Consider the following 27,331-nt stretch of genomic DNA (forward strand, 5'->3'; position numbering starts at 1 on the left):
CTCCAGCCTACAGATGTCTCTAGTATCATTCAAAGTTTTACATTCAATAACTATCCAAAGAAGATAACAAGGAAGCTAGACCTAGGAGCTAAGCTAAGATCAAAACATTGAGGGCTACGAGCTATAGATAAATAAAAACGCTCAAAAACTTGGTGGTAAAGCTTTCAATCTCTGTTCTCAACTATTCACCACACAACCTGGACTGACTCATTAGTTTGTAACTTCACCCCAATAGGATGGATAAGGTGATCAACTGTTTCTGCAAAAGGCCAGATGCTGTGGCCAGGTTGATCTGCTTCCCATGGGCAGGTGGAGGGTCTATGCACTATGCACGTTGGGGAAATATCCTCAATGACTCCATTGAAGGTAACATCAAGTTACATTACAGATTTATTGTCTCCATCAGGCCGAAGGCATGGGGAGAGAGTATGTTTTGCACTCCGTCCGTGTGTGTGTCCTTCCTTCCGTCCGTCCGTCCGCCCGTCCTTCCGTCCGTCCGTTATCAGCTAATCTCTGGCACCGTTGGCCCGATCCATGCCAAACTTTGCACACACACTCCCTGGATGCCAACGACGAACCTCTGCCCCAAATATTCCTCAACGGCCTGTTATAGCGCCACCATGAGGCCGATTTAGGCAAAAAACATTTATGTAGATTACTCGTACACATTTTATCCATACATCACACAATTCGTTATACACTATCTCCATAGTCATGTGATCAACACGGAGCGGCACCATTTCCCATCTTCCATCCTGATTGGCTAAGATTGGCTTCCAAAGCTCACACGATTGGTCCGTTTCGAACAAAATTGCAACACAGTGTGCAATTTCCGTGAAATTATACACGCACATTTCCACTAGGCCGAGGACGACATGCCACAATTCTTTTCCCCAAATCAGCCTCACGGTGGCGCTATAACAGGCCAATTCCTGTTTTAGCTATAACTGCATCGATCTGTATACAACTTATGTATGCGCACTCCCTAGAGGCCATGGAAAAACATTGTCCCTGCATCGCTCCACATCTGCCGGTCATAGCGCCACCATGAGGCCAATTTCTGCAAAACACATTGCTTATGTTAGTCGCACAGATTTCATCCAAATCTCACGCAAATCGGTCCACATGATCTCTGTAGTCATGTGATCAAGACGAGTCTGTTGGATTTCTCCGATTCTACACTGATTGGCTAAGATTGCCTTCCAAAGTTTTCAGGAGTGGCCCGTTTCGTTCAAAATGCTGCACATGTCCTGCTCAACCAGAATTCTATCCTCAAAGATGCTATGAGTGATCTGGCTCTGCATTTCCTCAACAAAATGAAGAAAATTGTTGCAAAAAACTAAAACAAAAAAACATGTTTATATTATACTCCTAAACATTTTGCCAAACATCTCACACAGTCCTATCCTCCTGGTGGAGACCTGTGCCCAGAAGGGCACTTTTTCTAGTTATATCTGTTTAGGACTGGTGCACATTGTACTCTTAATTTATATTCACTTCCACCTAAAACTAGATGTGGTAAATCTAAATTCACCAACAATAAAAGCCTGAACTCATATTGAGTTGATTATTTTGTTGTTCTCTTGTGTCCATTGAATTTGCCATAGTTTGTCTAATATAGTCCCACTTGTAAAACATCCTGTATCCTTTCCCTCTTCGCCCAGTGTATGCTGTTAAACTCCCAGGCAGAGAAAGTCGAGCCAAGGAGCCATTCTTTCAGAACATGGAGCAGATCATAGATGAGGTCACAAGTGTGTTGTTGCCAGTATTGAAGGAGAAGCCATTTGTCCTCTTTGGCCACAGGTAGGTACAATGAAAGAATTTTCGCATATTGAGAGAGTGTTCTAAGAAATTGCCTGTCCTCTTTCCCTTTTAATCCACCACTTAAGTAGGGTAAGTGATATTGAAAGGTTAAAGCTCTATATTGTGATAGGGGTCTCCCTGACTCTCCAGCTCTTTGCAGATAACACATTTTCAGGTGCGTTGCCAATTTCATCCAATTTCATCTTTTCATCCAAAAGAGAATCCATTTATCAGCTTAATTGTCAGTGTTCCATTTCCAACTTTGTCTGCTAATTTCTTTGTGTCTTTGTTTCAGTTGTTTATCCGATATCCTTTATCCTGTATGAGTTATCTATCCTGATTGGATAAAAGTGGTATCCCAACAAGCTCTGCCACTCTCTTTGTTAAGTGCTCTAAACAAACATTACAGGTCCATAGACTTGGCTGCCATATGATGCAATTTCAAAAGTCAGATGTTGGAGGGCTAGCTAGCTAGCTCCCCTAAAAATACCACTTACCTTACCTTATAATAACTTTTGTTAATATATTATTTTTCTAGTAGTAGGCATACTTTACATGTGTGCTATATTCTGTGCTGTCATAGTTTTGGAGCCATGGCCAGTTTTGCTGTAGCAGAAGCTCTTAAGAGAGTGCACAACCTGGAACCAATGCACATCTTCTTCTCTGGTGCCTCGGCACCATATGTAAGTGCACCTGTACAGTACCCAGTTACCCGTAAATAGCCTATAAGTTCCGTTTCCCTCATTTAAGCCTTAAAACCTATCCCTGAAGTAGACCTGGATGAGTGCAGAATCTATATTCTACCAACAGTAGATCTAGCCCAAAACACATTATGAATTATGTGCACTGACAAATGAGGAGGAACTTAAGCCATTTTGGACTGAGGCCGATTCTAAAAACGCTTCTAAATCCTGACCCAAGTTTTCTGAAAAACTTCAAATATTTAGCATCAAAAATACTTTTGAATACTGTACATACTGTACAGAACCCCAAGAGTGGTTCCTGTCCAGAAGGGTAACTTGGAACACCAAAAGGGGTTCCCGCCCAGAATTTTATGTGCATTTCACCATCACCAAACGCTTTGGATGTGAAATGGGTCTGGCAGGACTATTCCTAGTTATGTACACAATCATTTGGTTAGAGGCTTGTACTACAAGCCTCTAACCAAATGCACAACTTTTATAGACAATGTACATATGCCTGCGTGAGTGTAGTTGACTGTTCCAAAACATCTAAAAGACAAAATCTAAACGAAACAATTTTTCCCCCAACTCATTGAGGCAGATTCTACAAATTCCTTCTAAATTAATAGTTCTCACACTTCTCAAACATTTTTCAAAAATAGCAGATATACATGCTCGCAGTGTGACACAAAGTGACATGTTGTGAGCTTGTACATTTGCTGTTTTTTGAATAGCCAATGCTAAAATCTAAAATGACACGGATGCTTTCCTGGTTTTAATGGGTTAAATAAAACATCATCACAATATTTTGTCATTGTTGTATGTCACAGTCAGAGACACGCATCAATGCCCCAAAAAGAGGTGAGCTGTCAGATGAGGATTTTCTCAAGTGGATGACTTCAATAGGAGGGACTCCCCCTGAGTTGCTGGCCAACCCTGAGGTTATGAAACTGTTCCTGCCTACTCTGAAGGCTGACCTGCACATAGTGGAGAACTACAGGTGTGCTAACATTACTGTGTTTGACTTTATCCTTATTAACTATTTCATATATATATATATATATATATATAGAGGGAGAGAGAGAGAGCAACTCTGAACTCAAACCCTTAGATCTCCATATATGGAGCTGACCTGACATTCCATATGTTGATCCTTCCCCATCCATCCTTCCTTTTCGATATCTCCCTTTTGACTGATACCTGTCCATTTAAACTGTAGATGGGCCTGCCCCAAAGTTATTAGTGCAGCCGCGCCCGGCAGCCGGCGAGTTCTCAACAGGCCTGAAAATGAAGGCCCGGCCCTACCTGGACCCTCATCAAACCCTGTACACTCAAGACAATGTCCCCGCTGCCACCCTTAGATCTCCATATATGGAGCTGACCTGTTCTGACATTCCATATGTTGATCTGACCAATACACGCTCCATATATGGACAGAAAGTACAGAATTCGTTCCATATGTTGATCTGAACCCCCATGCCAAAGCGCCAGCGCTCGCCCAGCAGTCTGCTGTCACCCCAGGATGCGTGCACACAACCTCGTCTGCGTCTTACTGGTTGATATCATTGTAGCTGTCATGCATATAGAGGTAGTCTAAATCTGGCCATCCAGCAAGTGTCCTGTGTATCCACTGATGGACATTTTTGGTTATTCTCCATCATATTGAACATATTATTGTCTTATGACCTCTGGTTAACACAGGAGTAGGTTAATAATGTTAATATTATTGTTTTTCCAGGTGTGATAAACCAAGCAGCCCTTTCCTCTCCTGCCCTGTTACATGTTTTGATGGAAAGCAGGACATTCCACATGACTTACAAGGTTAGACCTCTAATATGTCTTGCATGACTGCGTTTCCATGTGATGCCTTTCAATAGCATTTGCCAAGTCCTACATCCAGTTGCACAAAATACAAATTTATTGATTCTTGATTTAAAGCAGTGTACAGTATCAGAACTATTCGCTGGTGAGAGTAAAGTACTTGTCCACCACTGTGGAGTCTAGGGTTTCTAATCCACTGTAGTGCATCCGGCTTCGCCGAGTCTCTGTACGAACACAATTGGCTGTGTTTGGAGGAGGGAAACCGGGCGGGGAGGATGATCTTTGTCACTGCATGTACTGTACTTCTACAGACTAATGGGAGGAGTAAGACGTAGTAGCTGCTATGTCCTTCCGTGGGAAAATAATAATGAATTGGCTAATGAATTGGCTAAAAAAATAAAAAAAAACTATTGGCTTATGGCAGCATGTTAATCACTTACAGTATCAAAGAATGCATGCTCAGTCTACAACAGTGTAAGACTGTGGTTGCACTGCGCAGGTCTCGTGTGTGTGTGTGTGTGTGTGTGTGTGTGTGTGTGTGTGTGTGTGTGTGTGTGTGTGTGTGTGTGTGTGTGTGTGTGTGTGTGTGTGTGTGTGTGTGTGTGTGTGTGTGTGTGTGTGTGTGTGTGTGTCTTGCGCGATTTATGTGTCTGTACCTCTTTGATATTGTTTACATGGTATTTTATTTATTTAACAGCATGGAAAGACATTTCTTCAGGAGATTTCACAGTCAAAATGTTTGATGGATCTCATTTTTACTTGAAAGATGCAAGAAATGAAAAGAATATATTGGACTATATCACAAAATACCTGGAAACATCAGAGATGGACTACTTGTAATGAAACAATTCATTTAAAAGTCTTAAACGATAATGTTTATGATTCTTTGCAATGGAATGGAATCATCTGTACTAATCTATACCTGTAGTATTTCATAATAATTCAAGTGTAATTGTTTTGACAAGTTCATTTCTAAAATTGTGGATATCTGTGGGTCATAATCTGTTAACAAAGACAGATTTTTAATGATCAGCTTTTTATTGCCAAATATGACTTAAAAGGGTACAATCCAAAAACATATTCAGTCACTCAATACTGTTTTTGTTTCACAAAAATATCTGTCTGAGCTCATGTACAGATTTGAGATGGACAAATGATACAATAACGGCAAACATTTTGCTGAATAAATATAATATTATACAAGTGGCATTTACAATAGCATCTTTATTCAAGTTTCTAGTTGACCTCCAGTATAGTGTTGCTCTTAAACAAACAAAACACAAATACACAAAGAAAATAAATTAATTCAAATTATAAATTGAATGTGATTTCATCAGCTTCTCTAGTCCTACATATTGGCCATATTAAATAATACATTGTCTTAATCAATATCAATAGAAAACTCTACAATGTGCTTGAAAAAAAAGTGTCACATTCAGGGATAAGGTGTCATAAAAATGTGATATTCCATATCAACTTGCTTCTGTTATTCACGCTGTATACATGAATATACTGTACTGTGTACGGACAGAAGTTATGCTCTTAAAATCTCTACTACCTGTTTTGGACCCATTTGATTTAGACGACATCATGATTGTGTACCACAAGTGGAATTAAGACAATATAATGTCCAACCTGAGTTGGTAAATGACCTCCTACATGCTCAAGGGTGAGGAACGGGCAACCAAAGAAGCTGTTAGCAGGGCACAAAGGTTATGAGATCTTGAATGGTCCATCTAGAAATGCAGGACTATGTTTAAACAATGGCAGAGAAAAGAAAACATTCCCTCAGTAAATATTTCGAGGAAGGTGGTTCAAAGTCTGTGTTTGTGTCTTTGGCAACCAAGTCAGGAGTCAGTGCAAAGGAGTAGAAGATTATGGTTGATAGGGGGGGGGGGGGGGGGGGGTGTAGGCAGTGGTTCCCAAACTTTTCAGGTCGAGACCCAAAAGAGAGATTAGTCAGTCTGCCCAGGAATACCGGAGACTCCCCAGTTTACCAAGTCGCCACGACGAAAATTCTTCATCAATGTCTTCATCGTTATGCTAACATGCTGTCTTCATCAGTTAGTATGTCAAACTCACAGATGTTATAGTTAATTTCCCAAGTGATCAAATTATTTTGTGCAATTAAATGGTCAGCTAGATGATGATAAAAAGGTGAGTATTCATACCAATGATAAGTAGGCCTATTTGACCATTTCAGGAATTGTTTAGCAATGAATTACATTGTTTCGGTACTTTGGTGTTTAAACTTTTAGCATTCCTACTTTCTCTAATGTTAAAACTAAAATGCACTAAATCGGGGCGAGTTGGTAAACTGGCGAGTTCTCCGGATACTCTGCCCAGGACCCAAACTAGTGAAAAATTTGCAGATCTACAAGCGCACAACGCGTCGCTTCACGCCACATTTCGAGCTTGTAGATCGCTACAGTACTTCTTAATTATTTTTTAATTAATAGGATTTCTTAGATTTGTTTGTTTTAAAATGTATAAAAGTCTTTTCAAAAATATATTTTTTTTTTAAATCTAGGAAAAGAAAATGGGATATTTACTCCAGTTGTGACCCATAAAAATTGGTCCGTGACCCACAAATGGGTCCCGAGTTCCGACCCACTGTTTTGGAACCAGTATTTTAGGGGTTGGGGACGGGGGCTACATGTGGGTTCCATCTCTCCGAGGTGGGGGTGGTTCGTCGTCTGTACTTTCCTGTGTGGCGGGCCTGTCTGCCAGCACAAAGGAGTCTGTTGAGCGGGTACTGATGCGGAGAGGGGCCAGGCGGCGGAGGTTGCTAGGTGTCCAGGGCAGTCTGACCTGGGCTCTCTGGGAAGGGGCTACGCTGCTGCTGTCTATTTCAGCCTCAGCCAGCCATGGTGGAATCTGCATGGGCGCCATGGGGTCAATATCAGGCATGAAGGCCGGGTTCTCGATTCCAGCTGCACCAGATGAGAAAGAAATGGGTTTTAATGCATGGTGATTATGATACACCCACAGAATAAATATGATTTAATAAATTATATTAATTTGTATAAAACCCAATGATAAAAATGGATTAAATCATAAAAATGTACAGGTGATATGAAAGGATATTGGATCAGTATAAACAAAAGTCTTCTAAAAGACTGCATAGGCGTACAAAAAGTTGGTTTTAGTCTATGGTGTAAAGCAGTAGTTTTCAACCCTTTTCATATCAAGGACCATTATTTATTCGGCATTTGAGCCACGGATCACCATTTGATGAGATTTAGCCTCTCAGACCCAAGACCAAAGAATCTTTTGTTGTCGTTGGATAAGATTTTGTCGACAATTCCATGGAAAACGATCAAAAGAACAATTCTTCTACATTCTGAAATTGTGTAGACTTCTTATGAATTAAGTAATGCATATGTTTAACAATAATTTAACTCTTGAGAGCGTAAAATGAAACCAAGTGGACCCGTAATGTCATTTAGCTGGGGACCACCTGGAACCCCCTCAAGGACCACTGGTGTAATGTAAAGTATTGCTCTATCTTACCTCCTGCTCTGTATGTGACCCTCATAGGGAATGAGCCACCAGAAGCCTCACCACCAGAGGCAGTGTCACCCTCAGAGAACTCAAAGTCTGTGGAACAAAGGAAAAGCCAACTGTAAATAGAAAATTGCACGGGCCCTAACGCTAATTTGTACTGTTGCATTCATAAAAATAATAATATTCAGTAAAAAGAGAAGAAACACACCTTCATCACCAAATGGATGGCTTTTGCTTTTGTCCATTGAGTTTCCATTTCCCATCTGCATTAACATGGGGTAGTAATTTAATATCTTTTTGAAAGTGTGTAAAACACCTGAGTTATGTTATAAAAGGCAAACAAGCTACAGCATGTTAAAATTATGACAAATGGCTATTATGAAACAAGACATACACTATATTATACTATACTCCAACCTTTTGTTGGTCTTTCTTTGGGTGTTTTGTTATCGTCTTTGGTGGAGAAACACCCATCTTTGCAGACTTGAAGGACTCCAAGCGACTCCGCATGGTCCGCTGGAAGATTTCTTGCACCTCATTTTCATCTTTGTTGACTCCAAAATGACTTCTGCTGTACCTGTGCCTGTGCTATAAGCCAAAAAGAAAGGGAAAATTCTTGAACCATAAAACAATTCATACCATTGTTAAAGGACAGGACCTTTACTTCAAGGAAATGCACTTTAATGCAGAATGGTATGTCTTACTTTGCACCTTGTTCAGTTTAGTACAGTAGCCTACATTGTTAACATGTTTGGCCTTTCCCTTGAGGAATGTAGCTTCATATTGGTTTTATTTATTTATTCTTAGTTGTTCGGCCAATTGTTCACGATTTGTAGTCCCTGTCACTGCTGACCCCTACTGTTGGTCTGTGGAGGGTTTAGTCTGGGGAACCCCATCAGTCCTTGAAGAGGTTCCAGGGGGACGGGGTCCCCAGCCAAATGAACCCATCATATCAAATGGGCATCCATGGCCTCTTGCATATTGCATAATAAACTGGGGTTCGGTCCTAAAAGTTAAAAAGCTTGAGAATCACCAGCGACGTATTTTATTGGGATGGTTATTGTTGGATTGTTGGATGCTGTTTGCCAGGCTGAAATGTGAGCTGAACCCGAGCTACTTAAGCTATTACTACTGAAGCTATAGTGTGATGGGACAAGCCTACCTGTTTCCTGCCCTTGTAGAGATGTTGCTGCAGTAGGTGATGACTGTTAATGTCCTCCGTTTCCCTCATGCTCTTTATGTCCTGCTCATGTATGTCCAAGCTCACTGATGGCACGGTATCTTGTCTGTTTGAGAAACCAAAGTTAACTCATCATAATCATGCCCTTTTATTATTATTATTATTATTATTATTATGACATAGTGAGGATGCAAAGGATATAGGTGGCCATGCAGCATGCCACAAATCAGAAGAATAATTTAGAATGGCATGGATGCCATGAAAGTGCTGCTATTGCTTGTATTGATCACCAGGGGGCAGATGGTGAGCACAGATGGCTAATGGCAACTTTTGCAATTTTCAAAAAGTTGGTTTTTCACATGCTTGATGACCATACATGGAAAGACAATTACAATTAATGTAACTTTAAAGAAATAGCTAGATGTGTTTCTGGTAAATAAGTACGTAAGCGTATGCTTACACACACAACTGACATATATGCAGGCTTGTATTTATGCAACAGTGCTACAGTATGCAGCACAACCCAGTTTTAGCCTTCCTGTGATTATGGTGAAAATAGGGGTGTGTGTGTGTGTGTGTGTGTGTGTGTGTGTGTGTGTGTGTGTGTGTGTGTGTGTGTGTGTGTGTGTGTGTGTGTGTGTGTGTGTGTGTGTGTGTGTGTGTGTGTGTGTGTGTGTGTGTGTGTGTGTGTGTGTGTGTGTGTGTGTGTGTGTGTGTGTGTTTGGGGGGGGGGGCTTACAGGATGGAGGACACTGGCTGGTGATCAACTGACATATCTGTCATGATGTCAGGCATCACGTCTGAGAAATCTTCTCCAAACTTCTTCTTGAAATCAACGTTTGCAGACTCGTTGCGAATGAATTCCAGAGAACCTCTGCGTTCGCCCTAAAGCAAGGGAATCGTAATATTAATATTAATATTCGTAATTGTAATATTCCATCAAATTCATTACCTCTGACCTGTAATAACCTATGCCTTGGAAAGCAAGCAAGTGTTAATTTCGTTGACTAAAACTATATGGCAATTTTTTTTCGATTAAATCTTTTCACTGACAAAAACTAAATAAAAACTAAGCTTTGATGACTAAAACTAGGACTAAATATAATGTAAATTTCATCAACAAATAAAAACTAGACTAAAATATTAGGGAGCGACGAGAGGAGAACAGATCCAGTAGAACTAAGACAAGTAATTTTATTCTTTGAGTTGACTAAATCAACTCAACTGTACATTTAGTCCACTAAAATCTTATGATGTTTAGTCAAATTAAAAAGTCGACCAAAACTAATCTTATTCAAAAGACGATTACTAAAACAAAATAAAAAAATGCTGTCAAAATCAACACTAGGCTATACACTTTAGTGTTCATTTGCAGTTGTAACTGAGAGTTAAATTAACACAGGATTTTCAGTGCATTTACAGATGATTAGACTAGTGTGTGCTTTGATTCAAGACTCACCAACACACAGATACTAATGTATGATTTTCTATTGATTGATTTGATTGATTGAATACTTTATTAACAGTTTGTAGAAAAAAGCACAGGAAAGTACAGTTCAATACAAGGTCTGCTAAGAGGATTTACAGTATAACCCAAGAAAGCCTATGGCTCGTTTCCATCTGGGTCCTTCATATTCAATTCATCTGAGCGCACAACTTAAAATCCTTTAAGTGTCATACTGTATAGCTTGCCCACTTACATTCACTATATTATACATATTATAGTAAGTAGGATGTAGTCAATGCTATTTACACTGGAAAACAAATTAATATATACTGTAGGGCCTATATATCTTTTCCATTTCTTTTAATCAGTTGTGGATTCTGTGATTGTTCATTACCGCTACCAGTTACTAGTAAAATATTAAAAAAATAAGTTTCATCCTTTACCTCCTTGACGTAGTCCAAAGCATCTTTGAGGTTCAGTTTGTGGAAGACCTTGAAGAGATGGTCGCGAGTCTTCCTCACCGATGGCTTTATTAATAGAAACGACATCCACTTGTTCTCAAAATGACTCCACCTTAAATGAGAAAAATAAATACATCTATACTAAATCTACCTATCAAACATGGGGCTTGAAATGGAATTGATGGATCGGGACAGGTGTTTTTGTACAATTGTGCAACAAAACAGAGCTTGAAATGGCTTGTTCACATACTTGTCTCTCATGTAGTTGTGTCCTATTTGTCCAGATATATCCTCTATGGCGACAAGCATGTGATCAAACACCTACAAAATATAAAGAAACATTAGTTTTTTTCTTGTAATCAGACAGCTTTGCACTGAAGATAGTATTACTACTGTATATGCTTTGGAATTTACCTTATCCTGGACCTTTTCTGCAAGTGTGAGCTCTACCACTTCAGCCCTCTTTACTTTTAGCCAATTAACCAGGGGTTTCATTGTTATTCCCTGAAAACAAGAACAAGTTAGTCCCATATTGCAATACTTATTGTCCCCACCAGGCCGAAGGCATAGGGAGAGAGTATGTTTTGCACTCCGTCCATGTGTGTGTGTGTCCGTCCGTCCGTCTGTGTACAGCTAATCTCCGGCACCGTTAACCCAGTCGATGCCAAATTTTGCACACACACTCCCTGGATGCCAACGATGAACCTCTGCCCAAAATTTTCCAGAACGGCCTGTTATAGTGCCATCAGGAGGCCGACTTTTGAAAAACACATTTGTTGATATTATCCTCCAGATTCTGTCCAAAAATCCCGCAAATCTGTCCGATATTTCATATTCCATCCTAATTGGCTAACATTGGCTTTCAAAGTTTGCAGGATTGGCCCGTTTTTAACAAAAAGCCTCAAATCATGCATGCAGCATACAATTTACATGACATCTTCACAGACTTTCCTACTAGGCTGAGGAATATATCCCACCCTTTTCACATTGGCCTGTTATAGCGTCACCAACAGGTGGATTTTAGCAAAACCCATTTCTTTACATTACTCATGCTATATACACCATCTCTACAGGAATTTACGTGAAATCTTTCATGCACCTTCCTACTAGGCTGAGGAATATATTCCACCCTTTTCACATTGGCCTGTTATAGCGCCACCAACAGGTGGATTTTTGCAAAATATTTTTTTGGAACAAAATGCCTCACATCATCCAATTTTCATCAAAGGCAAAGAACAAATGGCACCCTTTTCTAGAGATTCTCTGATAACCGGCCAGTGATCGGTGATCGGCCATATCTATTCACTCTGATCGGCAATTTACCCTATCTGGAGAAACTGATCTTTTACACCATTTAAGTGGTATAAATGTCAATCACATAGTATAACATCATTTTGCATTTTTGTGACAGGCCTAAACATTCTCCCCTTCCTCCCCACACACAGGAACAGTTTTGACGTTGGTTTTGACATATAATAATTTTGGAAATATTAAAATTTGCAACATTTCACAAGATCAGTATCGGTATCGGACATATCGGTATCGGCCGATCATGAGAAAAACGATCGGTGATCGGTATCGGTCCCAAAAAACCTGATCGGAGCCACCAGGTGGCCATAACCTGACCTGCCCTGGTGGATACCTGTGCTCCGGGGGGCACTTTTTCTAATTTATTCTATTTTTATTGGTTTTAAAAATATATTGGATTTTTTTAATAGTAGTTGGTGAGAAAAAAAAGATAGGAAACTAGGAGAAAAAGTAGGGGAATGACATGCAGTGAATGTTCCATCAGGCCCAGGAATTGAACCAGTGACACAGTGTGATGTGATGCGCCATGCACGCTCTAATCCTTATTTGTCCTTAACGGATCGCCCATATTCTATTCTAATCTGGATTTGAAACATCGATGGAGGTTATTTACTTGGAGGATGACAGTGAAGTACACCACGATGAGTGTGGTGCTGATCATCAAATTCTTCTCCTTTATCTTGTTATCATCTAGCATCATAGCCAGGCCATATGCTACTGCCCCTCGAAGGCCACCGTAGCTCATGATCACCTGATCAATCAGCTCCACTGGGACCAGCCTGTATTTGTTCAGGATCCAGGTAAGGAAGAAGACACCTGTTTTGCATGCAAGCGTGTGTGGGCGCACACACACACACACACACACACACACACACACACACACACACACACACACACACACACACACACACACACACAGATTACAGATATTTTTATGGGACCTCATGACATTCCAGTTGTTTGGATCATTTTCATATTAAATGGAGAAAGCAGCAAGAGTTATCTTACCCATGAACCTGTAAATAAAGATGAAGAAAAGGGTGAGGAGGATGAAGCCTGTGTTCCAAACCCATAGGCCTTTATCGATGGCAGAGATGCCGAGGAAGACGAAAATGATGGTCTCCGAGCCATTGGCGAAAACCTTCATGGCATATCTGACAGTTTGGACAGACTTCTCATCCATGTTGGCATTGATGTACTTCTGACAACACATACCGCAGAATACAATCCTATACGACAACAAGGGAATAGATTTTTAATCATGGTAAAGTAAACATGATCATAACAACATTGTGACTTCAGTCCAACTCTCAAGGTAAATTGAATAATGGGTCAATGTGTAATTGTGGAAAAAAACAAGAATCAGATTCAAACCATTCATGTTATTCAGGTGTGAAATATGTACTTACTTCCAGTTACCGGTACTGGACAGCTGAATAAGTGTGGGTGGCTATATTTGAAAAGACATACAAGAGTAAATCAAGAAGAAGAATCTATAGCCACTTACGAAAGAATGGCAGAAAGGGAGAGCATCTCAGCTGTCAGGTAGGAGAGGTATCCCAGGACAAAGATGAAGCCTGGCTCAATAATCTGAATATTCTTAGTGCATTTGGTCAGCAGGGAGATTAACAAACCAAACACAAAGCCTACCAAGGATCCTCCAAATGCCACTACGAAGAACGACACTGAAAGAGAGAGAGGGGTTGGTGATTGTAAAACATGTCATGATAACAACCAATATAGCATAATCTTATTTGGTGTTTTTGTGTGTGTGTGTGTGTGTGTGTGTGTGTGTGTGTGTGTGTGTGTGTGTGTGTGTGTGTGTGTGTGTGTGTGTGTGTGTGTGTGTGTGTGTGTGTGTGTGTGTGTGTGTGTGTGTGTGTGTGTGTGTGTGTGTCTGTCTGTGGTATATATACTGTATAGAATAGTAGGAGTAATACCTATGCCTTTGATGATCTCGGCAGCATCAATTTGTGGTCCGCCTAGAGACACAAATGCATCAAACACATTGAAAAGCACCTAAAAGAGGCAGAAAAACAAGGGGATTATACTAAACATCAATAGCTGAGTTAAGAAGAACATTGCCGTACACGTGAACGGTAGTAATAAAGTCCAAGCGGGAAGCACGCAAATCTAAAAAAAATGGTACAGTTGCTGAACAAGAATATGTACAACGATGAAGGAACCGGTGATGGTGTGGTGATTGACCATACAGTACCTGACGAAGAACCACACAGGTCGAAATAATGAATTGCTTCTGGGAGCTATACAGACCAGTGTGCGAACTGCCTTCCTTCATCATTACACATGAAGAGTACCTGATGTAGTAGGTCAGTAGAGGTACAATGGCAGTTCTCTTTCAGTTCATTCAGCTTGAGTGTGTTTTTTATACGTAGAATGGAGTGGAATGAATAATACTTACATCACAAATATGTTTGATATTGTCTGTGATCAGTCTGTGACCAAGCCTCCTCAAAGAGCGCTCCAATTGAATAGGGCGTCGCTAGAGTAAAGTTTATGTGAGGTGACTATAGTGATAGTGCTCGCTTATTACACACGCAGTGCTGTACATACACTATATTTGCCTTTCGTGCACTTCACCAGCTGGAAGTTTATTGTTCAGTGATGGATGTGTCTACAACTTAAGAACCCAGTGTGCTTCTTAAGAAAAGCTTAGAACAAAGACAATCATGATTCTGTAATTCGTTGTTTTGAATGATGATGTTTGCATTATCATTAAAAAGAAAAGAAAAAAAGCTTAGAACGTCATCTTGAAAATAATGATGAAGGAGCAAGGTAAACTTTCTATTCTGTTGTGTTCTGTTCTGTTTTTTGTTGGAACCCGGTTAATTCTGTGTTCATTGTTCTGTGTACGAACCACAGTGACGCCGTCGTTGAGAAGGGACTCTCCGAAAACCATAATGAAGAGGACTTCATTGACGTGGACCTCCTCAAACACGGCGATCACAGCCACTGGGTCCACTGCCGCAATGAGGCTGCCAAACAGCAGGTACTGCAGCAGGCCAATGTCTATATCACCTGCAGTGTCAAGGACAGAAGGTTGAAGGGGTTTGTTACTAAAGGTATTATCATTTAACAAAATGAAGGTATTTTTAAAGAGTAACAGGTGAGTGGTGACTTAAGTACCTTGGCAAAATCATTGTGCTTAAGGGCTGGGGCCTCAATATTAGGAATAAATTGAGGATTTTTCTTCCACAGTTGACCTATTTAACAGTTAATTACAGTTAATCAGTAGTAGCAGACACTTTCTCTTTCTTTTTATCCCTCTCATGGCCCTATAGGACATTGTAATTAGTAGATATAGCCATACCATTATGACTACCGTATTAAATCACTGTTTCCCGCTACTGGCTTTGTTTTGGTTTTATAAGAATGAAATTAAATAAAAACTCAAAATAACTGACTGAGCAATAACAGAGTCAGTGTTCAGTTGCCATATGTGATCAATGTGTGTTTACAACATTAAAACATTACAAAAGCTCTTTCAAATCAAGACTCAAGCCAACTCTACTGTTACTCATGGCGGCAGTGGCTCAGTAGGTAGAGTTATTTATTCAGAATCCAACGTTTCGACCTAGGAGGTCTTCTTCAGGGAAAACAGCAATGAAGGTATTCCTTGCTTACCCATGGCCCCTCCCATATGACACCCCCACAGAGAGAGCCCCACGGCGGCAGCATTCCAGCACGTCCCAATGACGGCGTAGGTCAGGATGGCTCCCATGTTGCTGAAGAAGATTTTGTTGGGCATGAAGTACCCAGCGTCCAGGATGACTTGAGGCAACAAATAGAAGAAGAAAACCGTTGGGGTCAGGGTGAAGGTCTGCTGCTTGTCGGCCCCCCAGATTATACCCCCCAGGATGAAGCCAAAGCAGATGAGCAAGGCACTCTCCGGGATGACGCTGGTTACGTGGTGGTTGGCCTCGATGACTAGAGAAAGATATGAGAAGATGGTGCTTGTTATTTATTTTGTGTTGTTGTAGTTGTACACAAATTATTTATTACCCCAGGGGGCTTTTTGACATTTGTTTTAGGATTGCGTAGTAATGAATCTGTAATTGAATTAATCAGCAATTAAGCTATAATTTAGGAGAGAAACAGGATCACAATTGGAGGCTATTGGTTTCATTCCGGGGGAGGGGGGGGGGGGGGGGGGGATGAAACCAATAGCCTCAGTTTGACAGGAAAGGGCAATAATGATCTCAGAACTAAGGTCCTTCTGACATCATCATCATTGTACAAAAATATTTCTTAAACTATCTGTCATGAACCCAAATGGGTCTCTGTGTTATTTGTGGCAGGTCAATATTTTATGGTTACCAAAGGTGAACAGCACACCGGTCCTTGTGAGGTGCCAGCCAACTGATTAAACAATTAATAATGAAGGAGTGTAGCCGCACACTCACATAGCTGCTGATGCAAGGTTATTGTGGACACACAGACAGAAATGGCCAACGTTTCGGACAGACTAAGCTGCCTTCTTCAGGGTCTATATTTTATGACATGAGTCAACATGGTGAACAACACAAAGAGTACTATAGGATGTGTTAATTAGTCTGTATCTCAGGGTGAAAATGCGTCACCCTTGGCTGTGGAGGGGAATGGTGTTGATCTAAAACCACAAAACGTAAACTTGCAAGATGAGGAAATTTGCAAATGATCAACTGTCTCAACGGACTGAGAAAATGTCACTTTTTTTCTTGGATTATCATTAACCAGTATGTTGGCACCATATAAATGCAGAATGTTCTTTGAACATAATTCATCACACAGTTTTTAAGTCAGGGTTAGAAAATTAACTGACTGTATGTTGATGGTTCTATTTATAAATGATATAATGCCACAATGCAACAGAACCTATTTTGTTTGATCTGTCCCCTTCAATGATTAGTTGAAGGGGACAGTAGATTCATGATGGGTTAGAAAACCCATAGACAAGACAAGACAAGACAAGACAAGAGACAAGAACTGTCTTGTCTTCTTGACCTTTGGGACTTGTTTTACCCAAAATGTTAATTGTGTCGCCTTTGGCCATAGGGCAAGGATTTACATAATTTATTTGCTGAAATGTAGCATGTACTCTAAGAGTAAATTTTGTTAAATATTAAGTTAACCATAGCTCGGATGGAGGGGTTTACATTTCCCAGAACTGTGCCCTATTATGTTTTTGTTAAACTCCATAAGCCAAAAGACCATGTGCAAAGTCTGCAAACCATTTGGAAAGCTTTTGATTGACTTAAGTGACTTAGGCCTGGGAGATACACAACAGCCCCCTCCGGATCTGAGATAAGGTATTCAAACGTTGAGAAAACAAATAGATGATCAATGTTGTCAAATGAATGCCACCCTCGTTTACTTTTTGGTACTTTAAATTCACATAACATTTAACTTTAACCATTCAAAATAAAGAGATAAAAAGAAGATTCTAAGATAACATTTTCACACATTTTTCTCCACTCACATAATTTTATATCCTTTAGAAAAGTAATGAAATGCCTTATACTAGTGTATATACTAGTGTATATACTAGTGTATACTAGTGTAGTATGTCACAAAAATGCATACAATTGCGCCATAGTCTACTGTAGCGATATATGTAGCATAATCTCTGACACATTTTTACAACTTTTGCCCATATTTTATATTTAAATGTCTCATTCATATACACAGATTAATCTAGAGTCAAAGGTAGACTTTGTTAAATGGTACGTTTAGTTTAGTTTAGTTTATTTAGGATCCCCATTAGCTGTTGCACGTGGCAACAGCTATTCTTCCTGGGGTCCTCACAGAATAATATACATACAAAAAAACATTACAACATTACATTACAACGTTACATACCTAGTTTGGCTACACCACACACTAATACCCATAAAGCAATTAGGTAGGGGGTCTCCACGTGGTGCCATTTAAAGGTCACAATAGGTATCCCTTCGATAGCAACCTGTCCATCTCCAGTGTGATTAGGGTTGGATCCCGGCACCTCAGTCTCCAAATGTGAACTCTGACCTGTTACTGCCTCAGCACTTGCCACCAATACACTAGTCAGCAATACTGCCCACAACAGCTGTGGGCACGTAGCTCTCTGGCTTTCCATTTGTCCAATTAAATTGATGAATAGATTAAAAAGTCCTGCTTTATATATAAAATATATATATCTGTGTGTCCCTGACTTCTCCTTGTTGTCCTCTCACCCCCTAGTTGTCAGGTGCAGTCTTTGCCCTGGCATCACAAAGTCATGTTGGAAGCAGTCTGTCTGTATTAAAGCTGGATATATATATGTAGTCCTTGGCCTTGGGAATGTTGTAATCGTCTGCTTACACCATCACATCGTCTTTCTCCTCTCTCACCCTCCCTTCTTATCTCTATATTTCTATTCCTCACTCTTATTCTTGCCTCTCCCTCTTTCTTTTTCCTCAGTCTCTCTTGCTTCGTCAGTTGGTCAAAGACTTTGTATCTCCCATATACTCCTGGCTGTGTGGCCAGCGTTGCAGTGAGTTCAGAGGTGTATATAGAATCACAGGCGCAGCCCTTTATAAATATGTTCTCTCTGCGGTGGAGACAGGGGACAGGGTGGTGATGTACAGTAAGGTGGCTCATTAGAGGCCTCTCTGGTTACTCATTGTCTGTGTTTCTTCTTTTTTTGCATTAAATTGCAAAGCTCCCTAACCCCTTATAGATACACACGGCAACATCCTGAGTGTTAATTTAACCTTGAGGATGTTGAAATAACACATAAGGATTATTATATTATATGTTGATTGAAATGTTTTGATAAATGGCCTGTCAGTTATTTTCATCTTTTAATTTTATTTTAGTTCTATCCATCTTTTTCATTAATTCTTTGTTTCATTTACATTTATTTGTGTGTGTGTGTGTGTGTGTGTGTGTGTGTGTGTGTGTGTGCGTGCGTGCGCGCGCGTGCGTGCGTGCGTGCGTGCGTGCGTGCGTCTGTCTGTCTGTCTGTCTGTCTGTCTGTCTGTCTGTCTGTCTGTCTGTCTGTCTGTCTGTCTGTCTGTCTGTCTGTCTGTCTGTCTGTCTGTCTGTCTGTCTGTCTGTCTGTCTGTCTGTCTGTCTGTCTGTCTGTCTGTCTGTCTGTCTGTCTGTCTGTCTGTCTGTCTGTCTGTCTGTCTGTCTGTCTGTCTGTCTGTCTGTCTGTCTGTCTGTATAACTTCCAGCATTTTAATGATTCACAACATGGGCATGACTCAACCTGGGTTCAAACCTCTCATTATCTTGAGGTGACAAAACTGTGTCATCTCATGGAGAAAACTCCACATCCTGAGACCTTGAGCTGGAGATGTGAACTTAATTGTTTTCTTTTTACTTTACTATGTGCTAAAAATAATACATGCTGAGTTTCATAACATTATTTCCCTATTTGCAAAATAGACTCATATCTGCTCTTATAACGTGATTGGCAGCACCGTCAGCGCAATCACAAAATAATACAGTAAAGACAGTAACTTAGTATAAATCCTGGGTTGACGCAATAATAGCATATTTACCAAGTACATACTCTGTATTTGAGAGTTATTGAATCATTAACTTGAAAGGGTGACTTTATCACTAAAATGGATATGTAGCAAAAGAACTCTACATCTTCTTATAAATTTCTATTTATTCCCATAAAGACGGAGGTTGAAAGTTTTGTCTGAATGGATGTTTTCTCTGGCATGTTGCCCATGTTTATGTAAGACAAGGCACAATAGTTCTATTGACAACACAAATAGTAAGATGCCCTGGTTCTATGATTTGCACACAGGTGTGTGGTGGCATGTATTTAGTTAGAAATAACCAAATACATCAGGGAACACGTCCAAATGAATCTATTGACACCTTAATTCTTACACGAAAACTGCCTACACTGTGCATCAATGCCATTTCCCCTTATTTCTCTTGTTATCTCAATTGCATAATTTTGAAACATTTGTAAATTATCTTTTCTCAAATACAGTTAAAAAAAAATATGTTCAACTTTTATCCAAGAATTATTTTCTTCACCTTCATGACTGAATATTTATGCCCCCTGAAAAAGAGCATACTGTATGTCATGCAACAATTCACATAATGAACCTAATAAGCAATTATAATGACATTTTAAACGGTGGCCAGCCACTAACCTAGACAATCAGTCATTGCTTGTATGTTTTTGCCAACACCTATAAAGGACAAATCACTCAAAGGTTATTTCCAGTTGGAAGTTACATAATGCTACAGTTGGATCAAATGGCGTTCACATTTGTTATGTTTTGGTGATCCATTTCAAGCCGTCTTTATCTTTTTTGAGCTAGCTAGATTTCAAAGGTAAAAACGTGAATCTTTAGATTCTAAAGTTTAGAGTAAGTGCTAATGGATCAAGTTGCCTCCACGGCCTGGGCCATGCCTCAGTGGTCCAGGCACCTTGGCTCGTAATCCAGTCTGGCAATCCAGTCTGGCAGCGGGTTCGACTCCCGATCCCGACGGCCTTTGCTGCATGTCTTTCCCCCATCTCTGGGGCAGGTGGGAATGAAAAGACAACTGGGTACCTGGACAGTACCTGGACAGGTGGGAACAAAAAACAACTGGGCACTAGGGACATGTGGGCACCAGGACAATTGGGAACCTGGACGAGTGGCCATCTGGACGAGTGGTCACCTGGACGAGTGGGCACCTGGACAACTGGGCACCTGGACAACTGGGCACCTATACTAGTGGGAACCTGGACAGCTGGGCACCTAGACTAGTGGGCACCTGGACAGCTGGGCACCTAGACTAGTGGGCACCTAGACTAGTGGGCACCTGGACAGCTGGGCACCTGGACAACTGGGCACCTGGACTTAGATGTTTATTGAAAAACCCATGTTTCTTATTCAACATTTATTTTTAGCATTTGTAATGCTTTATTTCAGATAGGTCAGCGGAGAGAGACAGTAACCATGGGCATAGAGAAAGGAGATACTTGTGTAGACCTGAGACAGGCTGTTGGCTCACACTAGCGGATGCCTGCCCCTCCCACTTCTGTTTTGTCTTTGCAGCCACGTAAATACCTTCTGTAAATGAAATTAGTCTAAGCATATTTGTAGGTTGCTGCTTGGCAGAAATTGACATTTAAAAATGTATTTGAAAGATATTTTTTACAGAAATGACAAACGATGACAACTTCCTTTGCACCGCTTTCAGGGGCCGTCGTTGTAGACTCTAGGTAGCATTCGAAGATTGTGGAATAGTTGTCTTACTTGAGAGACTATGACATGTGACGAGACAGGGGTCAGATTTGAATCTGGGGGGGTTTAGGCACTCACTTGGAGCACATTGTTTTAATTTAAAACCACTATATACCGGGGTCCCCCAGGGCCCACGGGTCTACACTATTTTCTACATCTACAACTACAATGTGTCACAATGCATTGAGGAGGAGCTATGTGCATTGACCGAAACTGGTGAAGAGAGACATTCCCAGCGTACAGGATAAATAAACCAACCTCCATTTATTGTCTATTGTCCTCCAATTAAAATCAAGCAAAATGAATGAACTGAGAACGCTTAAACTGGAAGAAAGCAAACATTGTAAATCTATGAGGAGGAGTTAAGAGGCTGCACCTTCCTCATTATGAAGAAAATGCACTATTGTCTGGCTGTCCGCACCTCAGTCCACTCTAATGACAGAACATACTGAGTCTAAAGTTATGAAGTCTATGTCTGTATTGGACCGGGGTTGGTTTTATTTTGGTTTGTTTAACTGATCCAGTTAAATCTATTTATTTGTATACTGTATAGTATCTAAACCTTATTACATTTTCTATCTTACTTGAAGTTAGTCCAGACGCAAATAAATGCCCATTGGTTTGTCTTAAGAGGCATTAAGTTACTAATTCATCAGGGCTTTTCCAAACAGTGCCCTCAAAGATAGTATAGATATTATTGTTTAATTATGTAAATAAATCTGGTGTCCAAGCATTGGTCATTTTTCAAATAGGGATATGGGATCCAACTTTGAAAATCCAGCACATTTAGTCAGTTTAACGACTTAGCCTTATTTTATACTATTCAAAATTCTACAAGCTCATTGTGAGCTTGTCGGTCTGCTATTTTTGAAACTGTTTATGGTGCTGAACATATACGTACAATGGAGAAGAAGAGAAGTCCGCACACTGATAGCTCAGTGGAGTTAGGAGGTTTTTGTCGAATCGCTTTTTAATACAATACGTTTTTAACCAACACACAGACGTAAAGGGTGTTCAATAGCACTGACTGACTGAAAATAAAAAGATGGGTGGAGTTAGCTGGTATGCCAGATAGTTTGAGGATCGAATGGAGTTAGGATGTTTTCGCCGAAGCACTTTTAATACTTTCCATTGGTGCAATATTTTTTAATCAACACAATAGCATTGATTTATATGGGGAAAAAATTAAGTTCCAGACAGCAATGATACAGTATATTAATTAACGAGTAAGACGTTCCACGCTGAAACAACAGGTCTGGAAATGCCCATATATGGACATTTTTTCTTTTTTTTTTCTGTGGTCAGTGCCTTGATCTTCATAATGGAGACGGCCATATATGGAGTGTGTCACGAGGCATGACGGACTGACGGCCATATATGGTGGCGTGACGGACCGACGGACTTGCAGGTTTTGTAGGTTTTCATAGTAATCTGCGACCTACAGTCGCAATTAATACATACTTTGCTACTGGGAACTACAGATCAGTGTGAGGACTTCCCTTCTTCATTGAAAAATACAAAAAGACTTTTAGAAATTTAGAAACCTTTTAACACAAATCCTCTTTTCTATAGGTCCCCAACAAAAATATTTTCAGGTGGGGGTCCGTGGCCAAATATATTATTAATCTGGGGGTCGTTGCGAATCACTGTTTTAGAGTACCTTATCATACTGTAGACATGTACGTACATCTACAGTACCCAATTGGCTGTTTAAAAATCACACTTGTGTGAAGTGAGGGGCACTCTTATCATCATACATCATCACATTCCATGCTCTACCAATCAAATCATCACATTCCGTGCTACAAACACATTCCGTGCTCATACGGACATACACACAAAGCTGTGCATCGGAGCCCTCAAAAAAGGTGAATCTGTTGATAAAGTCAATTTTTTTTGCAGATACTGAAATCGGAAAATATCAGCCGATGCCAATATGTGGCCGATACATCGGTGCATCCCTACTATCTACTCTTGTTTTGTTGTTTGTTGTAGTGGTTATGACTGTGGTCTACACATAAATCCTCTGTGATCATCGTCTGTAACTGAGTGTACATAAGTCCATATGTATCAACAGGGCAGTACAGCATGGCTGGTACAGTAGATGGTAGGTTTCACATTGGTCTGAATCAACACAAATCAGAAACTTTGTATGTCTACATTAACTTTTTATTTCTTTGTTAAGTAGTGCACTACTACAGTACAGGGTCACTTTGAAAAGCCATTTTTTGTCTTCTTCTTGTATACCACGGGCCATGGCACGGGGGAACTTAAGCTTCACCCAGCTGAGTACTGCCCACAGAGGAGTACGGAGGGGGAGCAGTTAGGGGTTAAGTGTCTTGCTCAGGGACATTTTGACACATTGCTGAGAGCTGGAATCGTCCCTGGGACTGAGTGCGTCCTATAGGCGGGCTCACTAACCATTCAGCTATGGCTGCCCCTATTTGGTCAACTGCAAGATGAAAGACTGGGAAAATCAGTGACATTTACCACTGCTTGGAAAACCATTGAGTGTGTCGCTGTACACACGGAGACGTGAAAGTCGCGTCTCCAAACTTTCCCACTCTGGAAGGTAGTTTCAAAATTAGCCGTTAAAGTCCCCCAAAACGCCGTCTCCGTGTGACAAAAAGGGCAGATCGGCTAATTACTTGCCCGAGAAACACCGAAATCGTCGTCGTGTGTATACCACCTAACAGTGCAAACACTGTTGTAACATTTTAGTACCTGTTCATGCCCATGGTATGCTAATATACACATACAGCAGTAAAGATTATGTGGATATTGGGAACTTATACACATGGAACTGGTGTGTAGACTTCATGGTATAGCCTGTGATGTCATGAAGAACCTTTTACTGGGCCCGGACACAGAATCATTATCTTGTGCCTTTACAATAGATGAACGGTTGAGGCAGAACAGGTCTAATCAGAACAGGTCTGTTCAGATTAGCATGACAATCTATGCTTACTCCCCTTAAGTATTGGTGGTGGTGGCCACTGGTGGGTGATGCTCTCCAAACCCCCTTACACCACAAAGAATGCATGCATGTTTTTAGTCTGTATGGAGGACGGTATGAGATATTATAATGTAAAACAGAATAGAAAATGCACACCTGATATAAGCAGGCACGGGTGAACATACCCGTAGGGATGAACATTGAACAGTCATTAATAAAAAGAATAGGTCCATCACAGCACTGCTATACACCTGCAGATGAAAATATTTAATGTGGCTGGGAACAACCTTCCTCAGTACAGGAAGGTCGTTCTGAGGAAGGTCGTTCTGCCTCATTAAAAGAATGATGTCTGTGTATTGCAGTGTTCTTATTTTTCTGAATTAAATGCTTAACTATAGAAATGTTATATATCCTCTTCCCATATAACATGACAAGTCTCAATTAATGTCTGTAATGATATTTTGATCTTCTTAATAGACCTTAATTTGCCTTCATCTACTTCATCACAAGTAGTACGCCACACATTTCCAGATCAAAGAGCTATGATTATGTTAAAATAACCTCTGTATGACCTCTGTAGCCATCACTGCAAGGATTAGATTAAATAATGATCATCTATTTATTTTCATCATTGAAGCCCACAAACAAAACCATAAAATGTAATAGTAAGTCCAACTAGTAGTGGGTCTTACTATTACATTTTACAATAACGCATATTGTAGCCTACTGCATGTAAGAAGTTTAAAGGAACTCACTGAGTTTGCAAAGCCAGCTAACCAATATCCAGAGGGCCACCAAGTATGGGACCGTGACGTGGTGCCACTTCCAGCTGACAATTGGCAGGGTAGTGATGGGTGCTGCACCATGTCCATGGGAGTCCTCGTCGCCTGTTCCGTGGGCTGTCGTGTTGGTTTCATGGCTTGTGTCCGGGTCTGTCCCATGTCCGTTTCCGGAATTCGTGCCTGTGCTCGTCCCATGGTCAGTGCCTGTTTCACTGTGCGTTCCTGTGCTGGTCTCTGTGGCATGTCCACCTTCAGTCCCAGTCTTACTAGGCAGGCTGAGCTGACCACTGATGGCTATCAGTGACATGAACAGGAAAAGTGAAAATCGCCATGTAGATGCCATGCTGTAAGATGCTTCTCAACCTCTCAGTTTTCAGTTAAGAGGGCTATAGAATCAAAGAACATAGATCAGTGGCAGGCTATATGTGGCTGTCTCATTCCTGACCACTGTCCCCTCTTCCCCTCTCAGGTCAGTCTCATTGTCCTCTCAGGGATCCTATATACATGTTTCTTTGCCAGGTCTGATCACATCCTCCCTGCTATGGACTCTCTTTACCAGAGATTACACCTTTTAGAACAGGTGAGGCTCAACCCATGGTGATGCAAGACTGTCTCCTCCCACTACATTGTACCAGCCCAGCTAGTTTCACAGTGGAAGATTTAGGTAGCCTACTTCAGTCTAAGTCCACCATCCTTACATTTCCTGGTAACACATTTTGGGAAAGTCTTTTAATTTGATGGCTAAAACTCACTCAGAAATGGTGCTATTCACCTTAATCCACAATCCCTTATTCAGCCGTACTGCACTGTGTACTGTATGTAAGTATGTGCATATGCATGCGTATAAGAGGAGGGAAGGGTTTGACTAATTTGTCTTCCTCTCTGTTTATACATGCCAGCAGCCTTCTGTTGAGCCTTCATTGCCTCTATATACAGTATATATCTGTTTAGGTGACAGAGACGTGTTAATGAACCTTAGTTAGAACACAGTGTTTCTTTTTAATGACTAGTTAATCAAGCTTTCCTTTCCATTTGAGCTAAATCCATTTGGCTAAAGAAATAACAAATAAATACACATGTATAGATAAATAATTATTTTTTTGTTTAGTTTACATTTCTAAGGCTTTTATATTCACCTGAGTAGCACTAAAATGCATTACTCTTCCAATCATAGCCAAGTTAAGCCAACTATAATTGCTTGTAACATCTTAGACTGGTATATGTTTTCATTTATTTTTTAATATATATTTTGTAATTATATCTTTATTGGACCGTATCAAGCTCTTGAATCTCTGTGTGGTCTTGTCAACTGGTTGTCAATGTCTGTACAGTATAAAGGTTGTGGTGATTTTTCGGGTTTTTTGCATCAAAACAATTAAGCTCCTTGTGAAACAATATAGAAACTCAGCTGTAAATTGTAAGTGAACACTGCCACTATTCACCACAGATATTTTATATTCAAATTGAAACCAATGTAATGGTGTTTTACGCTGGCCTGAATGTCTTCTTCAAGTCACCTGTATGGATGTGTAAAGAGCAGTTTGCACAAGGACCTCTATCATATTCATTAGTAAACTGGTTGTATGTATCTATTGACCATATGCACACTGTGGCCATCTTGCCAGCAAGGTGGTAACTAGATGAAATTTCCCATTGTCAGCCCATCCATCCAAACAGAAACGTCCTATCTGATTGTAATAAACGACGTCAAACTTACCAACATTGCAGCTGTACGGAAAGCTTGAATTCTTCTTTCTATCTGCAAAGTGTTTGTTTCATAAAAATCCAAATGTTATGAGCTACTCTGTCAAGAATTTCCTTGCAGGTGATTGTTTTTGTAAGTGTTGGAGTTTGGAAGTGCTCGTTGGATATCACTCAACTGCCCTGCGTACCACCTGTTTTGAATTTGCACATTTGCTTTACTGAAAACAAGTGCTTCCAAACACTTAGAAACACTGCCTCTACGGTGGACTTTTATGAAACAAACACTTCTGTGGCCTACATCTGGGTCAGAGGTGAAAAGATTGCTGGGGGCAAGGGCAGTTGCCAGGTAGAGTCTGTGACCTGCTGTAAAGTAAAAAATAATGTTGTTACGAACCACACCAGCAGACTAGCCAAAATACGGAACTAAGTTAGACTGGGACGAGATGAATGCAATG

General features: G+C 40.5%; 2 protein-coding genes across 3 annotated transcripts; one reads left to right on the top strand and one right to left on the bottom strand.

Annotated features, from left to right (window-relative positions):
* Positions 1–14: 14 nt before the first annotated feature.
* Positions 15–6,941, top strand: olah (oleoyl-ACP hydrolase). Its single transcript, XM_079523514.1, has 6 exons — positions 15–366; positions 1,665–1,803; positions 2,387–2,486; positions 3,317–3,486; positions 4,225–4,307; positions 5,005–6,941. The coding sequence occupies exons 1-6, from the start codon at positions 237–239 to the stop codon at positions 5,145–5,147; spliced, it is 765 nt and encodes a 254-aa protein (XP_079379640.1). The 5' UTR covers positions 15–236; the 3' UTR covers positions 5,148–6,941.
* Positions 5,501–25,888, bottom strand: slc9a3.1 (solute carrier family 9 member A3, tandem duplicate 1). 2 transcript variants are annotated; one of them, XM_079523512.1, is made up of 16 exons: positions 25,146–25,888; positions 15,856–16,158; positions 15,089–15,249; positions 14,151–14,229; positions 13,718–13,895; positions 13,219–13,439; positions 12,824–13,026; positions 11,317–11,406; positions 11,153–11,223; positions 10,885–11,014; positions 9,734–9,879; positions 8,977–9,100; positions 8,232–8,402; positions 8,023–8,077; positions 7,821–7,907; positions 5,501–7,240 (listed from the first exon to the last, which is right to left on the bottom strand). In XM_079523512.1, exons 1-16 carry the CDS (start codon positions 25,513–25,515, stop codon positions 6,960–6,962), a joined length of 2,670 nt encoding a protein of 889 aa, XP_079379638.1. In that variant the 5' UTR covers positions 25,516–25,888; the 3' UTR covers positions 5,501–6,959. The 2 variants fall into 2 exon arrangements, with proteins under 2 accessions (XP_079379638.1, XP_079379639.1); XM_079523513.1 differs by lacking the exon at positions 15,856–16,158 and having other exon boundaries at positions 25,146–25,886.
* Positions 25,889–27,331: the final 1,443 nt, after the last annotated feature.

Source organism: Electrona antarctica, assembly GCF_951216825.1.
Source record: "Electrona antarctica genome assembly, chromosome: 15".
NCBI classification, from domain to species: domain Eukaryota; kingdom Metazoa; phylum Chordata; class Actinopteri; order Myctophiformes; family Myctophidae; genus Electrona; species Electrona antarctica.

Excerpts from the sequence above, each read along its gene's own strand:
- olah (XM_079523514.1), top strand. The coding sequence starts at position 237 with ATGGATAAGGTGATCAACTGTTTCTGCAAAAGGCCAGATGCTGTGGCC. Across the intron at positions 3,487-4,224 it reads CACATAGTGGAGAACTACAG|GTGTGATAAACCAAGCAGCC; the intron begins GTGTGCTAACAT and ends TTGTTTTTCCAG. Across the intron at positions 4,308-5,004 it reads CATTCCACATGACTTACAAG|CATGGAAAGACATTTCTTCA; the intron begins GTTAGACCTCTA and ends TTTATTTAACAG.
- slc9a3.1 (XM_079523512.1), bottom strand. The coding sequence starts at position 25,515 with ATGGCATCTACATGGCGATTTTCACTTTTCCTGTTCATGTCACTGATA. Across the intron at positions 15,250-15,855 it reads TCATATGGGAGGGGCCATGG|GTGATATAGACATTGGCCTG; the intron begins GTAAGCAAGGAA and ends TTGACACTGCAG. Across the intron at positions 13,440-13,717 it reads TCCCTTTCTGCCATTCTTTC|GATTGTATTCTGCGGTATGT; the intron begins GTAAGTGGCTAT and ends GTTGTCGTATAG.